The sequence below is a fragment of the Panthera pardus genome, unplaced genomic scaffold, assembly GCF_024362965.1.
Source record: "Panthera pardus isolate Hobbes unplaced genomic scaffold, ASM2436296v1 HiC_scaffold_25, whole genome shotgun sequence".
In the NCBI taxonomy this organism is placed as follows: Eukaryota; Metazoa; Chordata; class Mammalia; order Carnivora; family Felidae; genus Panthera; species Panthera pardus.
In genome coordinates, this window is record NW_026526821.1 from 43,627,361 (window position 1) to 43,648,906 (window position 21,546).

General features: G+C 39.2%; 1 protein-coding gene across 3 annotated transcripts in view; it reads left to right on the forward strand.

The window, feature by feature from the left end:
• DTD1 (D-aminoacyl-tRNA deacylase 1) overlaps window positions 1-21,546 on the forward strand; it is a 196,013-nt gene that overhangs the window by 1,098 nt on the left and 173,369 nt on the right. For all 3 annotated transcript variants that reach the window (XR_002083772.2, XM_019462413.2, XM_019462414.2), the window contains exons 2-3: window positions 3,558-3,648; window positions 4,553-4,788. Coding sequence is in view for 2 of the 3 variants with exons in the window: in XM_019462413.2 (XP_019317958.1) it covers window positions 3,558-3,648; window positions 4,553-4,788 (327 nt within the window). In the remaining variant the exon portion in view is untranslated. The remainder of the gene's footprint in view (window positions 1-3,557; window positions 3,649-4,552; window positions 4,789-21,546) is intronic.

Sequence of the window (21,546 nt, forward strand, 5' to 3'; positions counted from 1 at the left end):
AGACTTTTCTTCCAGCCGAGTCTACACCAAGTACATGTTCTTATGTCCATAAAAGTATAAATCTAAAAAAAACGAAGGAACAGAATCCCGTAAAGAAACAACCAAACCCAGGAAAACCATATATTTACATCAGAGGGTCTACTTTTCAACCCTGCCTAGTGATTTCTAAGTTGTTCTGTTAACTCGTTTTGGATATGGTCCTGAAATAGCAAGGAACAGAATAGCATTGGGATTTATGGGATTTTAAAACGAAGGTTTTTTGGCATTTCAGTTAATATTTAAATTCACGGAAACGGGGAAAATTAGTAGATGAGAAGATTTTTTGCCTCTTTGAGCAAAATTTTACATTCTACTCCATATGGTCATCACCAATGAGTGAAGTTTGGAGAATTTTAATCTTCTCTTACTTGAACTCTTCATTCTGCTGATCTGGAATATTGAAAACATGTGTTTTGTGAGATTTGCTAAATTGTTTGATTTTAATTTACAATTTAAATTGTATGCTCTTGTTAAAAACCAACAAACCTGCCTGTTAAACAAGTTAAGGGTATTAAAAAAAGATACAGGTATTAATTGTGGGAAGGTTTTGAATAAAATGGAATTCTTTCTCAGTGCTGGAGGGACCTTCAAGGTAGGCAGGCCTTCTAGTTCAATTGTAATGGAAAGACATTTTCTGATTCCTTTAGAATGTGACTGGCTTCACTGAAATGTGGTTGTACATGAATGGCATTTTATTTCAGAGGTTCTAAAATGTCACTTCTGATTTTATGGTTGGGACAGACTACAGTGTTAGGATTCATATTTTATTATATGGCAGGCTCACTTAATGAGATTGGTCAAGCACATTTTGATGCCTTAGCATGGTTATTGTGATAATCTAATTTTAAAAGCTTTATTATGGAACACTTCAAATGTATTTGTTTGGTTACACAGGCAGCAAAGTGTGGTAACCATGTCCCATTCCTCAGCTTCAGCAGCTAAAATTTGAATAGAATCATGTTGGGAAGAGGTTCTGAAATGCGTTTGAATGAATGAGTTAATTTGAGAGGTTGTGAATTCTTCTCAAAGAAGTGGTCAGAGGTGATGCCAGTATACATGGGAAATTGACCAAAGATCTCATGTCTTTTCTAGTCCTGTGATCTGTTGCCTAAAATGGCGATTCTCAAGTTTTTTTCCCTTGAAAATCCATTTGCCTATAATAAAAGATCCTTTTGAACCTTCTGGTTCTTCTACTTGTCGCTGGAGGTGGGGAGCAAAACTACTCTAGCATAAGAGAGCAGCTAACTGTGTCATATACAGGCTTTGGGGCATAATTTGTTTCTTATTAAAGCAATAATACATTATAAAAATGTTGAAACTCCTCAGATCGTGATTTGAATCACTTTAAATACTGATTCTGCTTTTGAGAATATTCTAAGAAGAGAATCCTAATTATAGGAAAAGATTTAGAGGAATGAATAGCAGAGCATGGAGCATTCTTACAGGGCAGTGAAACTACTCTATGATAATGTAAGGTGGATACATGTCATTATATATTTGTCCAACGAATCTATAGAATATCACATCAAGAGTGAACCCTAATGTAAACTATGGACTTTGAATGATAATGTTGTGCCAGTGCAGGTTCATCAATTGTAAGGAATGTTCCCCTTCGGTGGGGGATGTTGACGATGGGGAAGCTATGCATTATGGGGGCAGTGAGTATAGGGGAATCTCTATACCTTTGCTCAGTTTTGTTGTGAACCTAAAACTGCTTTAAATTGTAAAATGTAAAGTCTAGTATTCAAAGATTTTCACCACAGTGTTATTTACTGAAGTGAGAATTTTGAAACAAGCCATATATCCAGCCAAATGAGATAGTTAGTTGGTCCATTGGATGGAATGCAACTGTTCCACTTGATGGGATGCAACTATTAAAAGATGTTTAGGAAAATCTTATAACGTGAAAAAATCCTTATGCAATGTTAAGAGAAAAGGTGGAACACAAAAATTTATGTATGTTATTGCAGTAATTGAAAACAAATATAAAGTAAAACGTATGAATAGAGAAAATATCAAAGGGAAATTATTGAAATATTGAAGCGCTTGTCTTTGGGTGTTCTTTTTTCCTTCCTGTTTCTTATATTTTCCAAATTTTCTATGTTGTGTATGCATTAGTTTAATGGTGGATATAACTCAATAACCATTCTTTTTAAGCTTTTAAAACATACTATGGGGAAAATTTGAAAAATATTTTGATATTGTAAGAAAATAATATTGATTTATTTAAAGCACAAATAAAGCTTGATTGTGTTCTAAAGCAACAAGCCAGCCACCCCAGTTGTTTACTGCTTATTTCAGGTAGATTATTCCTGTTTCAGCTTCTGAGTCATTGGCTCAAAGGACAGTAAATCATTCATAGTCCATTGTAAGAAAAGTAGCACAGAAGAAAATATTTTTTTAGCATAAAAAGAGAAATTAAGCTTTACTGATACTTTGTTTGGAATGGGTTGATGCTGATGCTTCCCTGGGGTCTGCATAGCAGGTGATCCCTTGTCAGGGTGAAGGAAGGGGGGGGGGTTTCTCATTCTTTCCTTAACTTGCTGGATATTATAACATGTTACAGTCTATGATGCCTTTTCAGATATATTTATAGATATTATCTAACAGACGCAAACAAGAAAATGGCAGAGTTGACCCTTCTCCCAATTGGAATGTTAGGTTAATAGATGGTAAAATAACAAGATGTCAGTAACATGATGAGATTTGGCAAAAAGTTGGCCAAAAATATGGACAGTTATGAAGATTAACATTTGAAATATGGATTTAGGTTCACTGTAACAATGATGGATCTTAGCTTAAGAACTGAACCAGCACTGAGATACTGCCTAATGGTGGTAGAGCTATGCATTTGACTATAAATACATGCACAAATGTTTGGAATATATGTTTAGAGATTTGTTTTTTTGTGGATGAGGTACATGATTGAAAGGGTTTTGGAGGTCATTGGCTTAGAATACAAACTTGAGTACTAAACTAGGACATAATAGAAGTTTGCTGACTTGAAGCTTAACTTTCAAACTATGGTTTGTGTATATATTTGTCTTCTTGCAGTAAGTAGAAAAATTCTTTTTCTGACATAAATGTTTATTATTTTGTACTATCTGTATATTATGTACCATATTTGCTAATTCTGAAGAAAAGCAAGCATCTCCTTTCAGAGAATTAGTGCAGCTGGGCTGGATTCCCTGGGGAGGAAAACTCTTGTGTTTTTACAGATAGGCAAACTCTATCATGGAAAGTTTGAGGTATCCTGCCCAAGGTAACACAGAAGAAAATGTGGCCCTAAAAGTTAGCTTAATGGTTGTTAGCTCGTTCATTCCAGATATAAAATCAGAAAGGACCTAAATCTTGATAGTCTTACTGCATTTATGAAACTCATTTTTCAATACCCACTGACTTTACCAAAGAAGTTCTAAGAAGTATGTGTGATGTTTAAACATTCTTGTGGTTACTTAAAAGTTCATCATGGCACCTGTTTGGTTCTGAGTTTCTTTCCACTTTTGTTTCCTTTCTAGTTGGAGGAGAGCAAATAAGTGCAATTGGACGGGGAATCTGTGTGTTGCTGGGTATTTCTCTGGAAGATACACAGAAGGAACTGGAGCACATGTAAGAGGCAGATTTCTAAGTCATTTCTGTTTGAATGGGATATGTACTGGATATATCTGTAGCTCTGTATTTCTACCTGCCTAGCTATCTGAATTATGTATATACATACACTGGGAACTTCCATGATATTTTGTTTCTGTGAAGTGAGCCCCTGTTACTTTTTTTGTCTGTCCTGTTTGATTTAATGTGGTTATCTCTGTGTTTCAGATGAGGGGGCCAAGGAAGAGTAATTTGTCAGATGATACCCACCAAGTCAGCAGCAGAGCTGAACCCAACAGCCTCGGTCCCTATTTGCTGCTATATCCATGAACCATTCTCTTAATGCAAAACGGAACTTGTTTTCTTATGAATGATTTCTGTTTCCAGTTTGAGCAGTATGATCTGGGCACCATTTATCCATTTAAAAAATGTCCAGTTGTTCATCGTACACATAGGGTCTGGAGCTCTGATAATTCACTGACTTGCCTAAGATCATGAACATGTATTTAGCAAAAAGCCTGAATTCAAATTAGAATCTATGCTACCTGGGGCGCCTGGGTGGCTCAGTTGGTTACGTGTTTGACTTTGGCTCAGGTCATGATCTCACCGTTGATGGGTTCAAGCCCCACGTCAGGCTCTGTGCTGACAGCTCAGAGCCTGGAGCCTGTTTCGGATTCTGTGTCTCTCTCTCTGCCGCTCCCCTGCTCATGCTCTGTCTCTCTATCTCTCGAAAATAAATAAACATTAGAAAAAAATTAAAAGAAAAAATCATCTAGGCTACCTGACTTGGAAGCTGGTGCTCTTTTTACTGAGGTAGAGGAGTTTGTCGTTATGTTCTTTTTCAACAGGTGACACTTTGGGGGTATGGAGTGTGTTGGGAGCTTATGATTCTTCAGGTTTCTCTAACCACTGTTTTCCTGCTTAGGGTCAGAAAGATTTTAAACCTGCGTGTGTTTGAGGATGAGAGTGGGAAACACTGGTCGAAGAGTGTGATGGACAAACAGTATGAGGTGCTGTGCATCAGCCAGTTCACCCTCCAGTGCGTGCTCAAGGGGAACAAGCCTGACTTTCACCTGGCAATGCCCACAGAGCAGGCAGAAAGCTTCTACAACAGCTTCCTGGAGCAGCTGCGCAAGACCTACAGGCCGGAGCTCATCAAAGGTAGGCAGAAGGGTGAGCTGCCCAAGAGGAGAGTCTCTGGCATACTTCTAGGCAGGTCGAAAAGAGAATCTGCGATTATGGCATCTCTTTTTCCAGAAAGTTTGTTGTTTGTGCTTATCACTTAAAACAACGTAGTGGCTGCTGCTACTGCTGTTGTGGTAGGAGTTCTCTGAATGCCACGGATACTGTTTACTCTTTTTCATTCTTTATTTTTTTAATGTTTATTTATTTATTTTGGGAGAGAGAGACTGTGAGTGCCTGCATATGTGAGGGAGGGGCAGAGAGAGGGAGAGAGAGAATTCCAAGCAGGCTCCTTGCTGTCAGCGCAGAGCCCCATTTGGGACGTGATTCCACGAACCGTGAGATCATGACCTGAGCCAAAATCAAGAGGCAACGCTTCACCAGCTGAGTCACCCAGTCACCCCACCCTTTTTCATTCTTCTGTTCACATTTGAAATATTTAGCAACCCAGAAGTGTGTTTGATATAGTGGTGTTTAATGTTGCTTGCTTATGATATCTGACAGAGAAGACAATGCAGGTACAAATGTGAGTCAAGTGGCATTTTATTTAAAAATTTTTTAAATTTATTTTTGAGAGAGAGAGAGAGAGAGAGAAAGAAAGAGAGAAAGACAGAGCATGAGTGAGGGAGAAGCAGGGAGAGACAGAGACACAGAATCTGAAGCAAGCTCCAGACTCTGAGCTGTCAGCATAGAGCCCCATGTGGGACTCAAATCCCTGAACTGTGAGATCATGACCTGAGCCGAAGTCAGACGATTAACTGACTGAGCCACCCAGGCGCCCTATAGCCACGTGTCATTTTAAATTTCTAGTAGCCATATTAAAAAAAAGTAAAAAGAAACAAGTGAAATTAATTTTATTTAGTTTTATTTACTTATTTAAAAGTTTATTTACTTATTTTGAGAGAGAGAGAGAGAGAGAAAGAACATGAGCAGGGAAGGGGCAGAGAGAGAAGAAGAGAATCCCAAGCAGGCTCCACACTTGTCAGCGCAGAGTCCAATGTGGGACTTGAAATCACGAACCGGGAGATCATGACCTAAGCTGATGTCAAGAGTCAGATGCTTAACTGACTGAACCACCCAGGCGCCCCTGGAATTAATTTTAAAAGTATATTTTATTTAACTCAGTATATCCAAAATAGTATGATTTCACCTTTTAATCAATATAAAAAGTTATTGAGATAATTTTCATTCTTTTTTTTGTGCTAAAGTCATCTAAATCTGGTGTGTAGTTTATACATATAGCCCATCTAAATTTGGACCAGCCGCATTTCAAGTACCCAATAGCTGTGTGTGTGTAATGGCTATCATATTGGATAGTGAAGGTTTAGGTCTTTACTTAACTGTTTATTGGAAGGAATGCCAACCTAGTTTGAGATTTAGTCTAGAAAATGCCTTGCTCTAGTGGTCTTGGTTTACGGGAGAATTATGAATCTGAAATTACGTGTCTTTTTAAAAAGGGGACCATTCATTTCTAGTCTGTTTTCAGGTTTCTGGAGGGCAGATTGCATTTAATACCATCATGTTTTGTCTTTTTCTTCAGTTATTAGAATGTTTAGCCTCCTTTGGTAATACATCTCAGTGTGAGACTTTCCTAAGAATGTCTCAATATCTAATTACAGTTTCTTTTGCTGCCATCATACCCTTTTATAGACATCTAAGAGTTGTTAACAGTTAACTCTGTGGTATCTCCTATACTTTGACTTTCTCTGGAAGAAACAAACCCTGATCCCTTATTTATTGTATCTGTTTTCAACCTTAAGTAAGAAAAGTTACTGCCTAATTTTGAAGCTCTGTAGCAAAGCCCCACATTGAGGATTATCAGCTCATCAGATTACTTACGTTTAGAAGAGTGATATTCCTATTCCTCTTTGGCATTTCCTTTTATCTTATTTCTCACTTGTGTAAGGTGTCTCTTTGCCATGATCAGGACATCCCTGCCTTAAATCCCACTCTTTACTTGGGTCCTGGTTGAACGGAATGTATTTGCCTCTTCTGGAAATAATTCAAGTTTAGAGCTCCATTCACAAGTCTGGTCATGGATGTCTCCAGTGTTTTCTCCCACCCTGTGTCAACGGGGTTCCTTCTGCATGGCCTTGCTGCAAACATATTTCTTCTAAAATTCAGTAGTTAAGTCTTCTGAATAATTATTTTTCTTTGCTGAGCTGGGGATTAAATGGTGTCATCATTGTCTCCTCTGATTGGTATTTGTAGAATCATCCCATTGCTGAGTAATCTCAGACAAATTTTGGAACACTCTGAAGTCCCTTGAAAGGACGAGCACAAGGAATACCATAAGAGTGTAAGTGAAGGCATTTTAGGTGGCGGAACACTGGTGCTTGTTAAGGAATGCCCAAGTGAAAACAAATGAGCATTCACCTGAGTCCTTAAAGAGGAGTGTTTTGTGTAGTATTAGGTGTTTTGTGTTCCTGTTACTTTTTAAATAAAGTTTACTTATTTATTTTGAGAGAGACAGAGAGCACATGAGCACTGCATGAGTCGGAGAGGGGCAGAAAGACAGGGAGAGAGAGAATCCAAAGCAGGCTCTGCACTGTCAGCATGGAGCTGATGTGGGGCTCGAACTCATGAACTGTGAGATTATGACCTTGAGCTGAAATCAAGAGTTGGGCACTTAACCAACTGAGCCACCCAGGCACCCATGTGCCTTTTACTTTTTGAAATGATGTGTATTTTGTCCAGGTAATTCTGTGAAGTGCCTGAAGCAGTGTACTGTTAACAATATAATTTTATAATGGGTCACAGTTTAAGTTTGTGGGGATATGATATATCTGATTGTTTTGATGAAAAATTGATGTGATTTATACAAAAAGTTTTAATCAATTTATTTCCAAGTCCTTTGGGCTTTCAGAAACAACTACAGTGATATCAGTAGGGTCTCTCTTGTTCTTTCAGCTTTTTATCTCTTTTGTGGTCTTTGATGGAACAAGATGCAGAGAGCATGTTGTACACACTTGCTATGTTTTGGTTAATTTTGAGTTTTTGGCTTCCAGCTCCAATATGGAGAGCCCACCGAGAGCTGAAGGGATGTTGGAACACAAACAAATTGCTAATGAATACATTTTATTTCTTTTTTTTTCTTTTAAAGTTTATTTTATTTAAAATAAAGAGAGCACAAGTGGGGGAGGGGAGAGAGAGAGGTGAGACACAGAATCTGAAGCAGGCTCCAGGCTCTGAGCTATCAGTGCAGAGCCTGATGTGGGGCTGAAACCCACAAACCGTGAGATCATGACCTGAGCTGAAGTCGGATGCTTATCCGACTAAGCCACCCAGGCGCCCCTATATTTTCTTTATTTTAGGATTCTCAGGGGCACTTCAGCAATTTTAAGACTTAAAGTAGTTTAATTTGTTTTTTGGAAAAAATTAAAATTTTTTTCTAGTTTTACTGAGATACAATTGACATATGTTAGTTTTAGCATTAGTTTTAGTTGTACCACATGATGATTTGATATGTGGGTATATTGTGAAATGATCACTAATGTTAGTTCAGTTAATGTTCATCATCTCACATAGTTACAGTTTTACTTTTCTTGTGATAAGAACTTTTTTTTTTTTAGCTTTATTTATTTGGGTTACCTGGGTGGCTCAGTCAGTTAAGTGTCGCATTTGATTTCCCCTCAGGTCATGATCTAATGATTTGTGAGATCGAGCCCTATGTTGGGGTCTGCACTGACTGCGTGGAACCTGCTTGGGATATTCATTCATTCATTTTCTCTCTCTCTCTCCCTCCCTCTCCCCCCCCCCTCCCCCCGCCGCTTGCACACATGCGTGCATGCTCTCTCTCAAAAATAAGTAATTCAACCAGCACAAAGTTTATTTATTTATTTTTGAGGGGGGTGGTGGGAGCGTCAGTAGGAGAAGAAGGAGAGAGAATCGCAGGCAGGCTCAGTACTGTCAGTACAGAGCCCAACTTGGGGTTTGAACTCACGAACTGTGAGATCATGACCTGAGCCAAGGTCAAGAGTTGAATGCTTAACCAGCCACCCAGGCGCCCCTGTGATGAGAACTTTTAAGATCTACTCTCCTAGCAACTTTCAAATATGTGATACAGTATTGTTAACTTTGGTCATTATGCCATATCTTATATCCCAGAATTTATTTATCTTACAATTGGAAGTTTGAACCTTTTGACCAGCTTCATCCATTTTACCCACTCTCCACCCCCTGCCTCTGGCAACCACCAATCTGTTCTCTGTATCCATGAGATTGGTTTTTTAGATTCCATGTATAAGTGAGATTGTATAGTATTTGTCTTTTTCTGTCTGATTGAAAGCCCTTAATGTCCATCCATGTTCTTGCAAATGGAAGGATTTCCTTCTTTTCTTATGGCTGAATAGTATTCTATTGTGTATATATATCACATCCTTTTTTAAAATGGTTTTGTTATTATTATTCTTAATTTTTTTTTTTTTTTTTTTTCAGAGAGAGCATACGAGCAGGGGAGGGGCAGAGGGAGAGAGAGAATCTAGAGCAGACTCCACGCTCAGCATGGAGCCTGATGCAGGGCTCGATCCCACGACCCTGGGATCATGACCTGAGCTGAAATCAAGAGTCAGAGGCTCAACCAACTGAGCCACCCAAGCCCCCCCCCGCCGCCCCCCTCCCCAGACCACATCTTTTTTATGCTTTCATCTATCAGTAGACACTTAGGTTGCTTTCATGTGTTGGCTGTTGATTTAGTTAGATTTAGCATTTATTTTCACTCCCTTCCTCTTCAGTGATTGAACTTTATTTTAAATTTTATTGTTTCTCTTACTTTTTAAGGATTGAATAGAGGGAAGATTGTCCCTCCCACCCAGTGCTCACACCCAGTGCTCATGTGCTTTCAGGCATTTCCTCACCAGCCTTTTCCACTTGGACCCCCGCCCACTTGGACCCCTGCCAGACTTAAATGAAACAGGGTTTATTGCTATATGACTGAAGAATGCAGAGGTATGATGAGTTCAGGTTCAGCTTGCACTGCATTCCTTCTGTCATTGCTGTGACTGTTTCTCTGGGATTCGCTGAGCCCTGCTTTCTCCCATGTGTGTTAGCCTTGTCTTTAGGCTGGCCTTCTGCAGGATGGCCATGATGATTGCAGTCTTCACAACTTACCATCCCAAGGAGAACGAGCCTTTGTCTCTTCATGTCAAGCAGAAGTCCTGAAGGTCACTTTGGGCCAGCGTAGGTTGTATGTCAACTCTGAACCAGTATGGGATGGACTGCATGGCTCAGCTTAGGTCATGTGTTTCGTGGCCTATGGAGTTGACTTCCTGAGGACCACCGGAGTCACAGTGGAGGTCTGGGGCTCTTGGGAAGGGGGATGGAAGAAGTGGCTCTTGGAAGGCTACTGAAAGTGCCATTGTATGTCCTTCAGTTGCTTTTTTGGTAGCCGTGGGGAGGTGGGATAAATAGAAGGGGTGTGGGCAAGAGGAGTAGGCAGTCCTAGCAGTGGGGATAGAGGGGATGGAGAGGGGACTGTCATAGATGTGTGCGCAATTAATGAGGGTGTCCTTTTCACCTGTGTCTCTTTTCTGGGCACCTGGGAGGGAGGGGCTAGTGGCATAATTACCCCAAATGGCTCTTTGAGGCCTGCTCTGCCCCAGTTGGCCTTGAGTTGGTCCTTGAAAACCAGGCTGACCCACACACCTACATGACCAGAATTCTCAGCACCTTTGGCCTGTTTGGGTGTAGTCTGTTTGGAACCCTCTTTGCTTTTGCTGTGGCACACCCCCACTCTGCTCTCATTTGGCTGGCCGCCTGACCCTTTGGCTTTGTGAGGGCATCTCCTCTTCTCAAGAACTTGCCTACCTTGCCTTTTGCTCCTGTTAGCTATTGCTGCATAACACACCACCCCAAAATTCAGTGGCTTAAAAATAACCATTCTGTTTTCCTTTTGTGGGTCAGGAATTGAGGGAGGGCTTGGCTGGGCACTTGTCTCTGATCCATTTAATATTAGCTGGGGCTGGGGTATCTACTTCTAAGATGGCCTGTGTGCATCTTGCTCCTCCCCTCCTCCCACCTTATCTTATCCTCCAGGGTCTCCCCCCATCACTTGGGCTTCTCATAGCCTGGTAGTCACAGGGTAGTTTTCTTTCTTTCTTTTTCTTTCTTTCTTTCTTTCTTTCTTTCTTTCTTTCTTTCTTTCTTTCTTTCTTTCTTTCTTTACTTTTTTTGAGAGAGAGTGCACGCGAGCAAGCAGGGGAGGGGCAGAGAGAAGGAGAGAGGGAGAATCCTAAGCAAGCTCTGCACTGTCAGCACAGAGATGTACAGGGGGCTTGAACTCACGAACTGTGAGATCATGACTTGAGCCAAAGTCAAGAGTTGGATGCTCAACCAACTGAGCCATCCAGGTGCCCCAGGGTGATTGGATTTCTAACATTGTAGCTGGCTTCTCCCACTACAAGCACTCCAGGAACAGGTGTTTCAACAGGCAGGAGAAGAAAGTGCCAGCCCCCTGAGGCCAGGCCTGGAAAGGGGTGCAGCATCAGTTCTGCCATATGCTATTGGCCAAAGCAGTCTCATAGCCCATCCAGATTCCAGGAGAGGGATGTAGACCCACCTTGCAATAGAAGGAATGTCAGAGTTTGTGGCCATTTTTAATCCTGCACAGTTCATAACTCTGGTGCTTTCAAAGGGTTTTTCCTGTTCTCTGGCTTTTCTTCCAGTAATTGCTTTAGGGGTGATAAACCTAATGCATACATTCATCAGTTTTTGCCCTCTACTGCAGGATGAGCCAGAGGTTAAGGGTGCTTTATTGGACACTCAGACTGATTGAGTGGACCCAGGAAACTGGTTTCAAATGTGCCCCTCAGCAGCCCCTTGGGAATCCCCATCCTTCAGATGGGCGCTGAAAGTAATGTTCAGTGGGAGGCATTAAATGCTCCTAAAGTTGAGTATTGAGCATGCATTGCTTTTATAGTTAGGAAAAAGTAAGTGTTATACCAAAATGGAATAATTGAAAAGAGAGATCTCTGCTCTCAAGATCTCTGTTTCTTGTTCCAACTCTGAGACATTTGTAATGGGCCTAGGAAAGCAATCACCTGCAGGCTTCGTTGAGCAAATCCAAAGCTGCCATGACATTAAAAAGAGCTACCTGTGTATTCTCTGTGGGGACTGATCTGTTGTGGGCTGCAAAGGGCTAGAAAAACGTTGAACGACATTTCAGGAGTGCAGCAGCTTTGTGATTGCCTCAGCTCTGTTCACTCCGTGGGGCATCCATTATGTCCAGGTCTCCTAAAGGTTCGTAATGCAAAGAGAAAGCACAGGAGGAGGAAGCCCACATCTAGTGTTTGCTTGTGGTTATTGTTTAATTATTTTATAGATTTGTTTAATTTTCTACTCTTTTTACTGCATAAAGCACGTTAGCAGCCTGAGTGAGCTTTCAGTGGAAGCCTGTTTTGTATACTTTGGCAAGGGCTGTGATGCCAGAGGCATTACTGTTGATGTAAATTTAGGAAATCGTAACGTGGGATCACATCTTCATTGATGATAAATGGCAAGCGGCGCCTGGGTGGCTCAGTCGGTTAAGTGTCCGGCTCTTGACTTTGGCTCAGGTCAGGATCTCGCAGTTCGTGTTTTGAGCCCCATGTCGGGCTCTGTGCTGGTAGTGCAGAGAGAGCCTGCTTGGATTCTCTCTCACCACCCCCTCTTTCCGCCCCTCCCCTGCTCATGTGCTCTGTCTCTCTCTCTCTCTCTCAAAGTAAATAAATAAACTTAAAAAAATAATAGTAAATAAATGGCAAGACTGGTGGATGGCGACACAGGCCGATGGCTCTAGTGAAGTGTGATGCATATGTGTGACTGATGTTGGTCAAATCAGTTAGTTTTCTGTCACTCCTTCCTTTTCATTCATTCTCTTCAGTGATTGGCTAACCAGCTTCCCTATTTATTTCTGCCTGTCTCTTTTAGGTCTCAGACTTAGACTAACTGCATCATCTCTGTGGCTACAGTTTACATTCCGTTTGCCCAAATGGCAAAACCATATCCGTTTTTGTTTTTAAATCCTAGCTTTTCATGATTCCTTGATTGGCTTAGTTGATTTTCCAAGGTGAACAACAGCCTACTTTTACCAGTTCTCCTTCCCCTACCTAACTGTCTGGGGCCCCCTTAAAACCAGTGTCATCATTGTGGTGGTGGTCCAGTACCCTGCATAATGGCAGAGTGCCTTATACACTGTAGGCACTCAGTTATTTTGTGTGACGAGCGTCCCTGGGCCCAGGGTGATGAGGACAGGCAGTGGCTCTGCTGTCCCATTCAGCTGCTTCCTCTCTGGGCTCCTTCTGCCACCTGTCTTTATTCCCCTTTACCCCTTTTATTTCAATTCCTGAGCCCTCTTCATACTTTTGTCGTGAATTGAGGGGTCAGCCCCTTTTTCTTGTGCAGTGACGTTTAAAATAGGAATATTTTAAAACCGTATTGATTTGGGGTCTACAAATTCAGAAATGTTGATACATTAGTTGGCCCTCTTTATATTTTATGCAAAGGGTCTATAAAACAAATGAATAGTGTACATGATATGGTATCTCAGTTGCTTTCTCTCTCTTTGTTGTGCCCTGAGGGGATCCTCCAGTTTACTAATTTTTCTTTGACTGTGTCCAGTCTGGAGTTTAGCTTGTCATTTGAGCTTTAAATCAGTCACTTATTTTTTATTTTCAGTATTCTTCTTTCTAAAATTAACTTATTTTTTTTTTATTGTGGTAAAATACACGTAACATGAAATGAAGCATTTTAAAGCATAGAGTTCAGTGATAGTGTATTCACAGTGTTGTGCAACCATCACCACTGTCTAGTTTCAAAACATTTTCATCACCCTAAATAAGGAGACCCTGTACCCATTAACCAATCACTCCCCATTCTCCCCCACTCCTAGGCCTAGAAACCATGAATCTGCTTTTGGTCTCTATGGATTTGCCTCATCTGGATGTTTCATACAAATGGAACCATACAATATGCAGCCTTTTGTGTCTGGCTTCTTTGTCTTAGCATAATGTATTCAAGGTTCATCCTTTGAACATACATTGTGCGTGTCTATATGCATACATTGTAACATTTATCAGTACTTCATTTCTTTGCATGAAGAATATTCCATTGCATGAATATATCATGTTTTGTTTATCTGTGCATTCATTGTTGGACACCTAGCTTGTTCCCAACCTTTTAGCTGTTGTGAATAGGGCTGCTGTAAACTCGTGTACAACTTTTTGTTTGAACACTCACTTTCCATTTTGTTGGTTATATACTCAGACGTGGAATTGCTGGATCATACAGTAATTCTGTTTAGTTTAGTGAGGCACTGCCAAATTGTTTACCACAGTGACATTTTGCATTCCCACCAGCAGTGAGGGTTCTGATTTCTCTGCATCTTTGCCAACATGTGTTACTTCCTTTTTTTTTTTTTTTTTTTTTTTTAATGATTATAGGCATCCTACTGGGTGTGAAGTGCATCACTGTGGTTTTGATTTGCATTTTTCTTTCTCTCTCTCTCTTTTTTTTGATAAAATATTATTATTATTATTATTTTTAAGTTTTAGAGAGAGAGAGGGCTGGAGCTGGGGAGAGGAGAAGAGGGAGAGAGGGAGAATCTTAAGCAAGCTCCACTTGCAGTGCAGAGCTAAATCCCATGACCCTGGAATCATGACCTGAGCTGAAATCAAGAGTGGGACACTCAACCGACTGAACCACCCAGGCACCCTCTATCTTTTTTCCCCTCCCCTTCCCATGTGTTCATCTGCTTGTTTCTTAAACTCCACATATGAGTGAAATCATAGGTACTTATTTCATGTGATACAATACACTCTAGTTCAGTCCACGTCATTGCAAATGGCAAGATTTCATTTTTTAAAAAAATTTTTTAATGTTTATTTATTTTTTGAGAGACAGAGACAGAGCATGAGCGGTGGAGGGGCAGAAAGAGAGGGAGTCATAGATTTTGAAGTAGGCTCCAGGCTCAGAGCTGTCAGCACAGAGCCCGAAGCAGGGCTCGAACTCAAAAACTGTGAGATCATGACCTGAGCTGAAGTCAGACTCTTAACCGACTGAGTCACCCAGGCGCCCCAATATTTCATTCTTTTTGATGGCTGAGTAATATTCCATTTTGTGTATATGAGTGGTGTGTGTATGTGTGTGTGTGTCTTTGTGTATACTACATTGTCTGTATCTATTCATCAGTCAGTAGACATTTGGGCTCTTTCCATAATTTGGCTCTTGTGGATAATGCTGCTATAACCATTGAGATGCAGGTACCCCTTCGAATCTGTATCGTTTGGGTGAATACTTAATAGTGCTGGGTTGTAGGGTAGTTCTGTTTTTAACTTTGAGGAACCTCCACACTGTTTTCCAGAGTGGCTGCACCAGTTTGCATTCCCACCAGCAGTGTCAGAGGGTTCCCCATTCTCTGTGTCTTTGCCCACACCTATTTCTTGTGTTGTTCATTTTAGCCATTCTGACAGATGTGAGGTGGTACCTCATTGTGGTTTTGATTTGTATTTCCCTGATGGTAAGTGATGTTGAACATTGTTTCATGTGTCTGTTAGCAATCTGGATGTCTTCTTTGGTAAAACGTGTATTTGTGTCTTCTGCCTATTTCTTTACTTTTTTTTTTTTAACCATAAATACATACAATTTTTATTTGTCAATTATAGATTGATAAAGCTAGAAAAAAAAGACAAATGCAAGAATGTTCCAAGTAGCACTGTTTGTAAGAGCAAAAAATCTGAAACAATCAAAATGCCATTGACAGGAATATGATTAATTGTGGAATATCTTTTCAATGTAGGTGAAAATAAATGAAGTTACCATTCATGTATCATTATAGATGAATACTTGAATGCTAAATGAGAACAATAAGTCATAGAATAATACATACAGCATGATAACATTTAAAAAAAATGCTTAAAAATAAGAACAGCTAAACAGTATATTGATAAAGAAGCTAGGGAATGAATGAGCTAGGGAAAGGGCACGTATAGATACAATTCCAACTGTTAAGTGGATGACAGTTCCATACATGTTCATTTTTTATTATACTTCTTTATGTATGTATCACATATGTAATAAATCATATATATGAAAAAATATAAAATATCTATCTGTAAGATCCCAAAGACCTTATATAGAAAAGGAAGTGTCCAGTGAAGTTTAAACAAAAGATATCTCTTCATTGGGAATCTCTTTCCAGAAACAAAGAACTTCATTGTCTAAGCACCTTTTAACAGTATTAAAAATTAAAGTTGTCTTTTCCAACATTATTTATTTCTGATTTTGGTGTTTATGAATGCCTCTGAAATTCTCGAATGATAAATAACAGAAAAACTTTCCCTGGCAACCTATTCTTTTCCTCCTTTTTCTTCTCCTCTTCTTCCTCTCTTTTCTTTCCAACCAATTATCAATCATTTGTTGCTTTATAATTGTTACTGATTTTTCTTAGTTGGATATACATAATTTCTGAGATGTTTGCCTCTAAAATACTTTTTTTCCAACATAGAACACTTTCCTCAGATGATAGCTTGTCTTTTCAGTATTTTCATTTAACTTTTCAAATAATTCTTCCATGGCTCTGTCAGAGCTTGGAATTTCCCTGGAACTCCACAAACTACAATAGCCAACATTCATGTAGCACTTACTATGCTTTAGGTTGTAGTCTGTTACTGCATTCAGTCCTCATGAAAACCCTACAGTGTTATCCCTGTGTTGCAGATGAGAAAGCTGAGGCACAGAGAGGTCAAAAATCACAAATGACAAAGCTAGAATTCAAGCCAAGCAGTTGAGTTATAGATTCCTGCTCTTAACTAACTACCACATCATCATGATGTCCTTTTGATTTTATATCAACCAGTTTTCTGTCTGAAGCAGTAAGAGTATCTATTGCTTATAAGAACAAATTTTCGGTATCTTTCAACTCACCATTATTATTTTTTAAAACTTAAATTCAATTTCATTAACATACAGTGTAATCTTGGTTTCAGGAGTAGACCCAGTGATTTATCTCTTACGTATGATACCCAGTGCTCATCCCAAAAAGTGCCCTCCTCAATGCTCATCACCCATTTAACACATTCCTCTACCCACCTCCCCTCCAGCAACCCTCAGTTTGTTCTCTGTATTTGAGAGTCTCTTATGGTTTGCCTCCCTCTCTGTTTTAAAAAATCCTTTATTTTTCCTTCCTTTCCCCTCTGTTATCTGTTGTGTTTCTTGATTCCACATATGGTGAAAAAATATGATCTCTTTCTCTGACTGAATTACTTTGCTTAGCATAATACTCTCTAGTTCCATCGACGTTGTTGCAAATGGAAAGATTTCATTCTTTTTCATCACCTGGTAGTATTCCATTGTGTGTATATGTGTGTGTGTGTGCAGCATACATATATACGTATATATGTGTATGTACATATGTATGCATGTACACATGTATGTATAAATGTATATATGTATGTGTATATGTACATATGTATACATATACATATAATGCATATGTATGTATATGCATATGTGTATATATACATATGTACGTATATATACCACGTATTCTTTATCCATTCATTGGTCAGTGGACATTTTCCATATGGGCAGTGTAGTCTTTCCATACTTTGGCTACTGTTGATAGTGCTGCTATAAACATTGGGGTGCATGTGCCCCTTTGAAACAGCACATCTCTGTCACTTGGATAAATACCTAGTAGTGCATTTGCTGGATCATAGGGTAGTTCTATTTTTAATTTTTTGAGGAACCTCCATACTGTTTTCCAGCATGGCTGCACCAGTTTGCATTCCAGCAGTGCAAAAGAGATCCTCTTTCTGCACATCCTCGCCAACATCTGTTGTTTCCTGGGTTGTTAATGTTAGGCATCTGACAGGTGTGAGGTGGTATCTCGTTGTGGTTTTGATTTGTATTTCCCTGATGATGAATGATGTTGAGCATTTTTTCATGTGTCAGTTGTCCATCTGGATGTTTTCTTTGGAGAAGTGTCTTTTCATGTCTTTTGCCCATTTCATCACTGTATTATTTGCTTTTTGGGTGTTGAGTTTGATAAGTTCTTTATAGATTTTGGATACTAACCCTTTTATCTGATATGTCATTTGCAAATATCTTCTCCCATTCTGTCGGTTGCCTTTTAGTTTTGCTGATTGTTTCCTTTGCTGTGCAGAAGATTTTTATTTTGATGAGGTCCCAGTAGTTCATTTTTGCTTTTGTTTCCCTTGCCTCCAGAGACATGTTGAGTAAGAAGTTGCTGTGGCCGAGGTCAAAGAGGTTTTTGCCTGCTTTCTCCTTGAGGATTTTGATGACTTCCTGTTGTAACATTTAGGTCCTTCATTTTGAGTTTATTTTTGTGTCTAGTGTAAGAAAGTGGTCCAGGTTCATTCTTTTGCATGTCGCTGTCCAGTTTTCCCAGCACCATTTGCTGTAGAGACTGTTTTTATTCCATTGGATATTCTTTCCTGCTTTGTCGAAGATTAGTTGGCCATACGTTTGTGGGTCCATTTCTGGGTTCTCTATTCTGTTCCACTGCTCTGAGTGTCTGTTTTTGTGCCAGCCATGCTGTCTTGATGATTACAGTTTTGTAATACATCTTGAAGTCCGGGATTGTGATGCCTCCAGCTTTAGTTTTCTTTTTCAAGATCGCTTTGGCTATTCAGGGTCTTTTCTGGTTCCATACAAATTTTAGGATTATTCTAGCTCTGTGAAGAATGCTAGTGTTATTTTGATAGGGATTGCATTGAATATGTAGATTGCTTTGGGTAATATTGACATCTTAACAATATTTGTTCTTCCTATTCAGGATCATGGAATATTTTTCCTCTTTTGTGTCTTCTTCAATTTCTTTCATAAGCTTTCTATAGTTTTCAGTGTACAGATTTTTCACCTCTTTGGTTAGATTCATTCCTAGGTATTTTATGGTTTTTGGTGAAATTGTAAATGGGATTGATTCCTTAATTTCTCTTTCTGTTGCTTCATTGTTGGGGTATAGGAATGCAACCTATTTCTGTGCATTGACTTTATAACCTGCTACTTTGCTAAATTCATGAATCAGTTCCAGCAGTTTTTAGGTGGAATCTTTTGGGTTTTCCATTAGAGTATCATGTTGTGTGCGAAGAGTGAACGTTTGACTACCTCCTTGCTGATTTGGATACCTTTTATTCCTTTTTGTTGTCTGATTGCTGAAGCTAGGACTTCCAATACTATGTTGAATAACAGTGGTGAGAGTGGACATCCCTGTTATGTTCCTGACCTTAGGGGGGAAAGCTCTCAGTTTTTCCCCATTGAGGATATTAGCGGTGGATCTCTCATGTATGGCTTTTATGATCTTGAGGAATGATCCTTCTATCCCTACTTTCTTGAGGGTTTTATCAAGAAAGGATGTTGTATTTTGTCAAATGCTTTCTCTGCATTTATTGAGAAGATCATGTGGTTCTTGTCCTTTATTTTATTGATGTGATACATCACGTTAATTGTTTAGTGGATATTGAATCAGCCCTGCATCCCAGGTATAAATCCCACTTGGTTGTGGTGAATAATTCTCTTAATGTATTGTTGGATCCGGTTGGCTAGTATCTTGTTGAGGATTTTTGCATCCATGTTCATCAGGGAAATTGGTCTACAGTTCTCCTTTATAGTGGGGTCTCTGTCTGGTTTTGGAATCAAGGTGATGCTGGCTTCATAGAAAGAGTTTGGAAGCTGTCCTTCCATTTCTGTTTTTTGGAACACTTCAAGAGAATAGGCTTTAACTCTTCCTTAAATGTTTGGTAGAATTCCCCTGGAAAGCCATCTGGCCCTGGACTCTCTTTTTTGGCAGATTTTTGGTCACTAATTTTTTTTTTTTACTGGTTATGGTCTGTCCAGATTTTCTATTTCTTGCTGTTTCAGTTTTGGTAGTGTGTATGTTTCTAGGAATTTGTCCGTTTCTTCCAGATTACCCATTTTATTGGTGTATAATTGCTCATAATATTGTCTTATTGTTTGTATTGCTGCTGTGTTGGTTGTGGTCTCTCCTCTTTCATTCTTGATTTTATTTATTTGGGTCCTTTCCTTTTTCTTTTTGATCAAACTGGCTAGGAGATTATCAATTTTGTTAATTCTTGTAAAGAACCAGCTCCTGGCTCATTGATTTGTTCTACTGTTTTGTTGTTGTTGTTGTTGTTGTTGTTGTTGTTTTTTGTTTTTGTTTTGATAGCGTTGATTTCTGCTCTAATCTTTATTATTTCCTGTCTTCTGCTGGTTTGGGGTTTTATTTGCTATTCTTTTTACAGCTATCTAAGGTGTAAGGTTAGGTTGTGTACCTGAGACCTTTCTTCCTTCTTTAGGAAGGCCTGGATTGCTACATACTTCCTTTTATGACTGCCTTTGCTGCATCCCAGAGGTTTTGGGCTGTGGTGTTATCATTTTCATTGGCTTCCATATACTTTTTAATTTCCTCTTTAACTTCTTGGTTAGCCTGTGCAGTCTTTAGTAGGATGGTCTTTAGTCTCTAAGTATTTGTTATCTTTCCACATTTTTTATTGTGGTTGGTTTCGAGTTTCATAGCATTGTGGTCTGAAAATATGCACGGTATGATCTTGATCTTTTTGTACTTGTTGAGGGCTGATTTGTGTCTCACCGTGTGATCTATTCTGGAGAATTTTCCATGTGCACTGGAGAAGAATGTGTATTCTGCTTTAGGATGAAATGTTCTGAATATATCTGTTAAGGCCATCTGGTCCAGTGTGTCATTCAAAGCCCTGTTTCTTTGTTGATTTTCTGTTTAGATGATCTGTCCATTGTTGTAAGTGGGGTGTTGAAGTCCCCTAGTATTACGGTATTATTATCAATTCATTTCTTTATGTTTGTGATTAATTGATTTATATATTTGGATGTTTCCACGTTTGGAGCATAAATGTTTACAATGGTTAGATCTTGGTGGATACACCCCTTAATTATGATATAATGCCCTTCTTCATCTCTTGTTACAGTCTTTATTTTAAAGTCTAGATTGTCTGATATAATCCGGCTTTCTTTTGGTGACCATTAGCATGGTAGATTATTCTCCATATCCTTACTTTTAATCTGAAGGTGTCTTTAGGTCTAAAGTGGGTCTCTTGTAAACAGCATATAGACAGATTTTGTTTTCTTATCCATTCTGATACCCTATGTCTTTTGATTGAAGCATTTAGTCCATTGACGTTTAGAATGAGTACTGAAAGATGTGAATTTATTGCCATTATGTTGATTGTAGAGTTGAGGTTTCTTGTGTTGTTCTCTGTTCCTTTCTAGTCTTTGTTGCTTTTGGTCTTTTTTTTTTTTTTTTTTTTTTCTTGCATTTTCTCCCTTCAGAGAGTTCCCCTTAAAATTTCTTGCAGGGCTGGTTTAGTGGTCATAAACTCCTTTAATTTTTGTTTTTCTGGGAAACTTTTTATCTCTCCTTCTATTTTGAATGACAGCCTTGCTGGATAAAGAATTCTTGGCTGCATATTTCCAATTGAGCACATTTAATATATCCTGCCACTCCTTTATTGCCTGCCAACTTTTTGTGGATAGGTCTGCTGTGAACCTGATCTATCTTCCCTTGTAGGTTAAGGACTTTTTTTTTTTCCCCTTGCTGCTTTCCTGATTCTTTCCTTGCCTGAGTATTTTGTAAATTTGACTATGATACGCCTTGTTGATGGTCGGTTTTTGTTGAATCTATTGGGAGACCTCTGTGCTTCCTGGATTTTGATGTCTGTGTCTGTCTCCAGGTTAGGGAAGTTTTCTGCTATGATTTGCTCACATAAC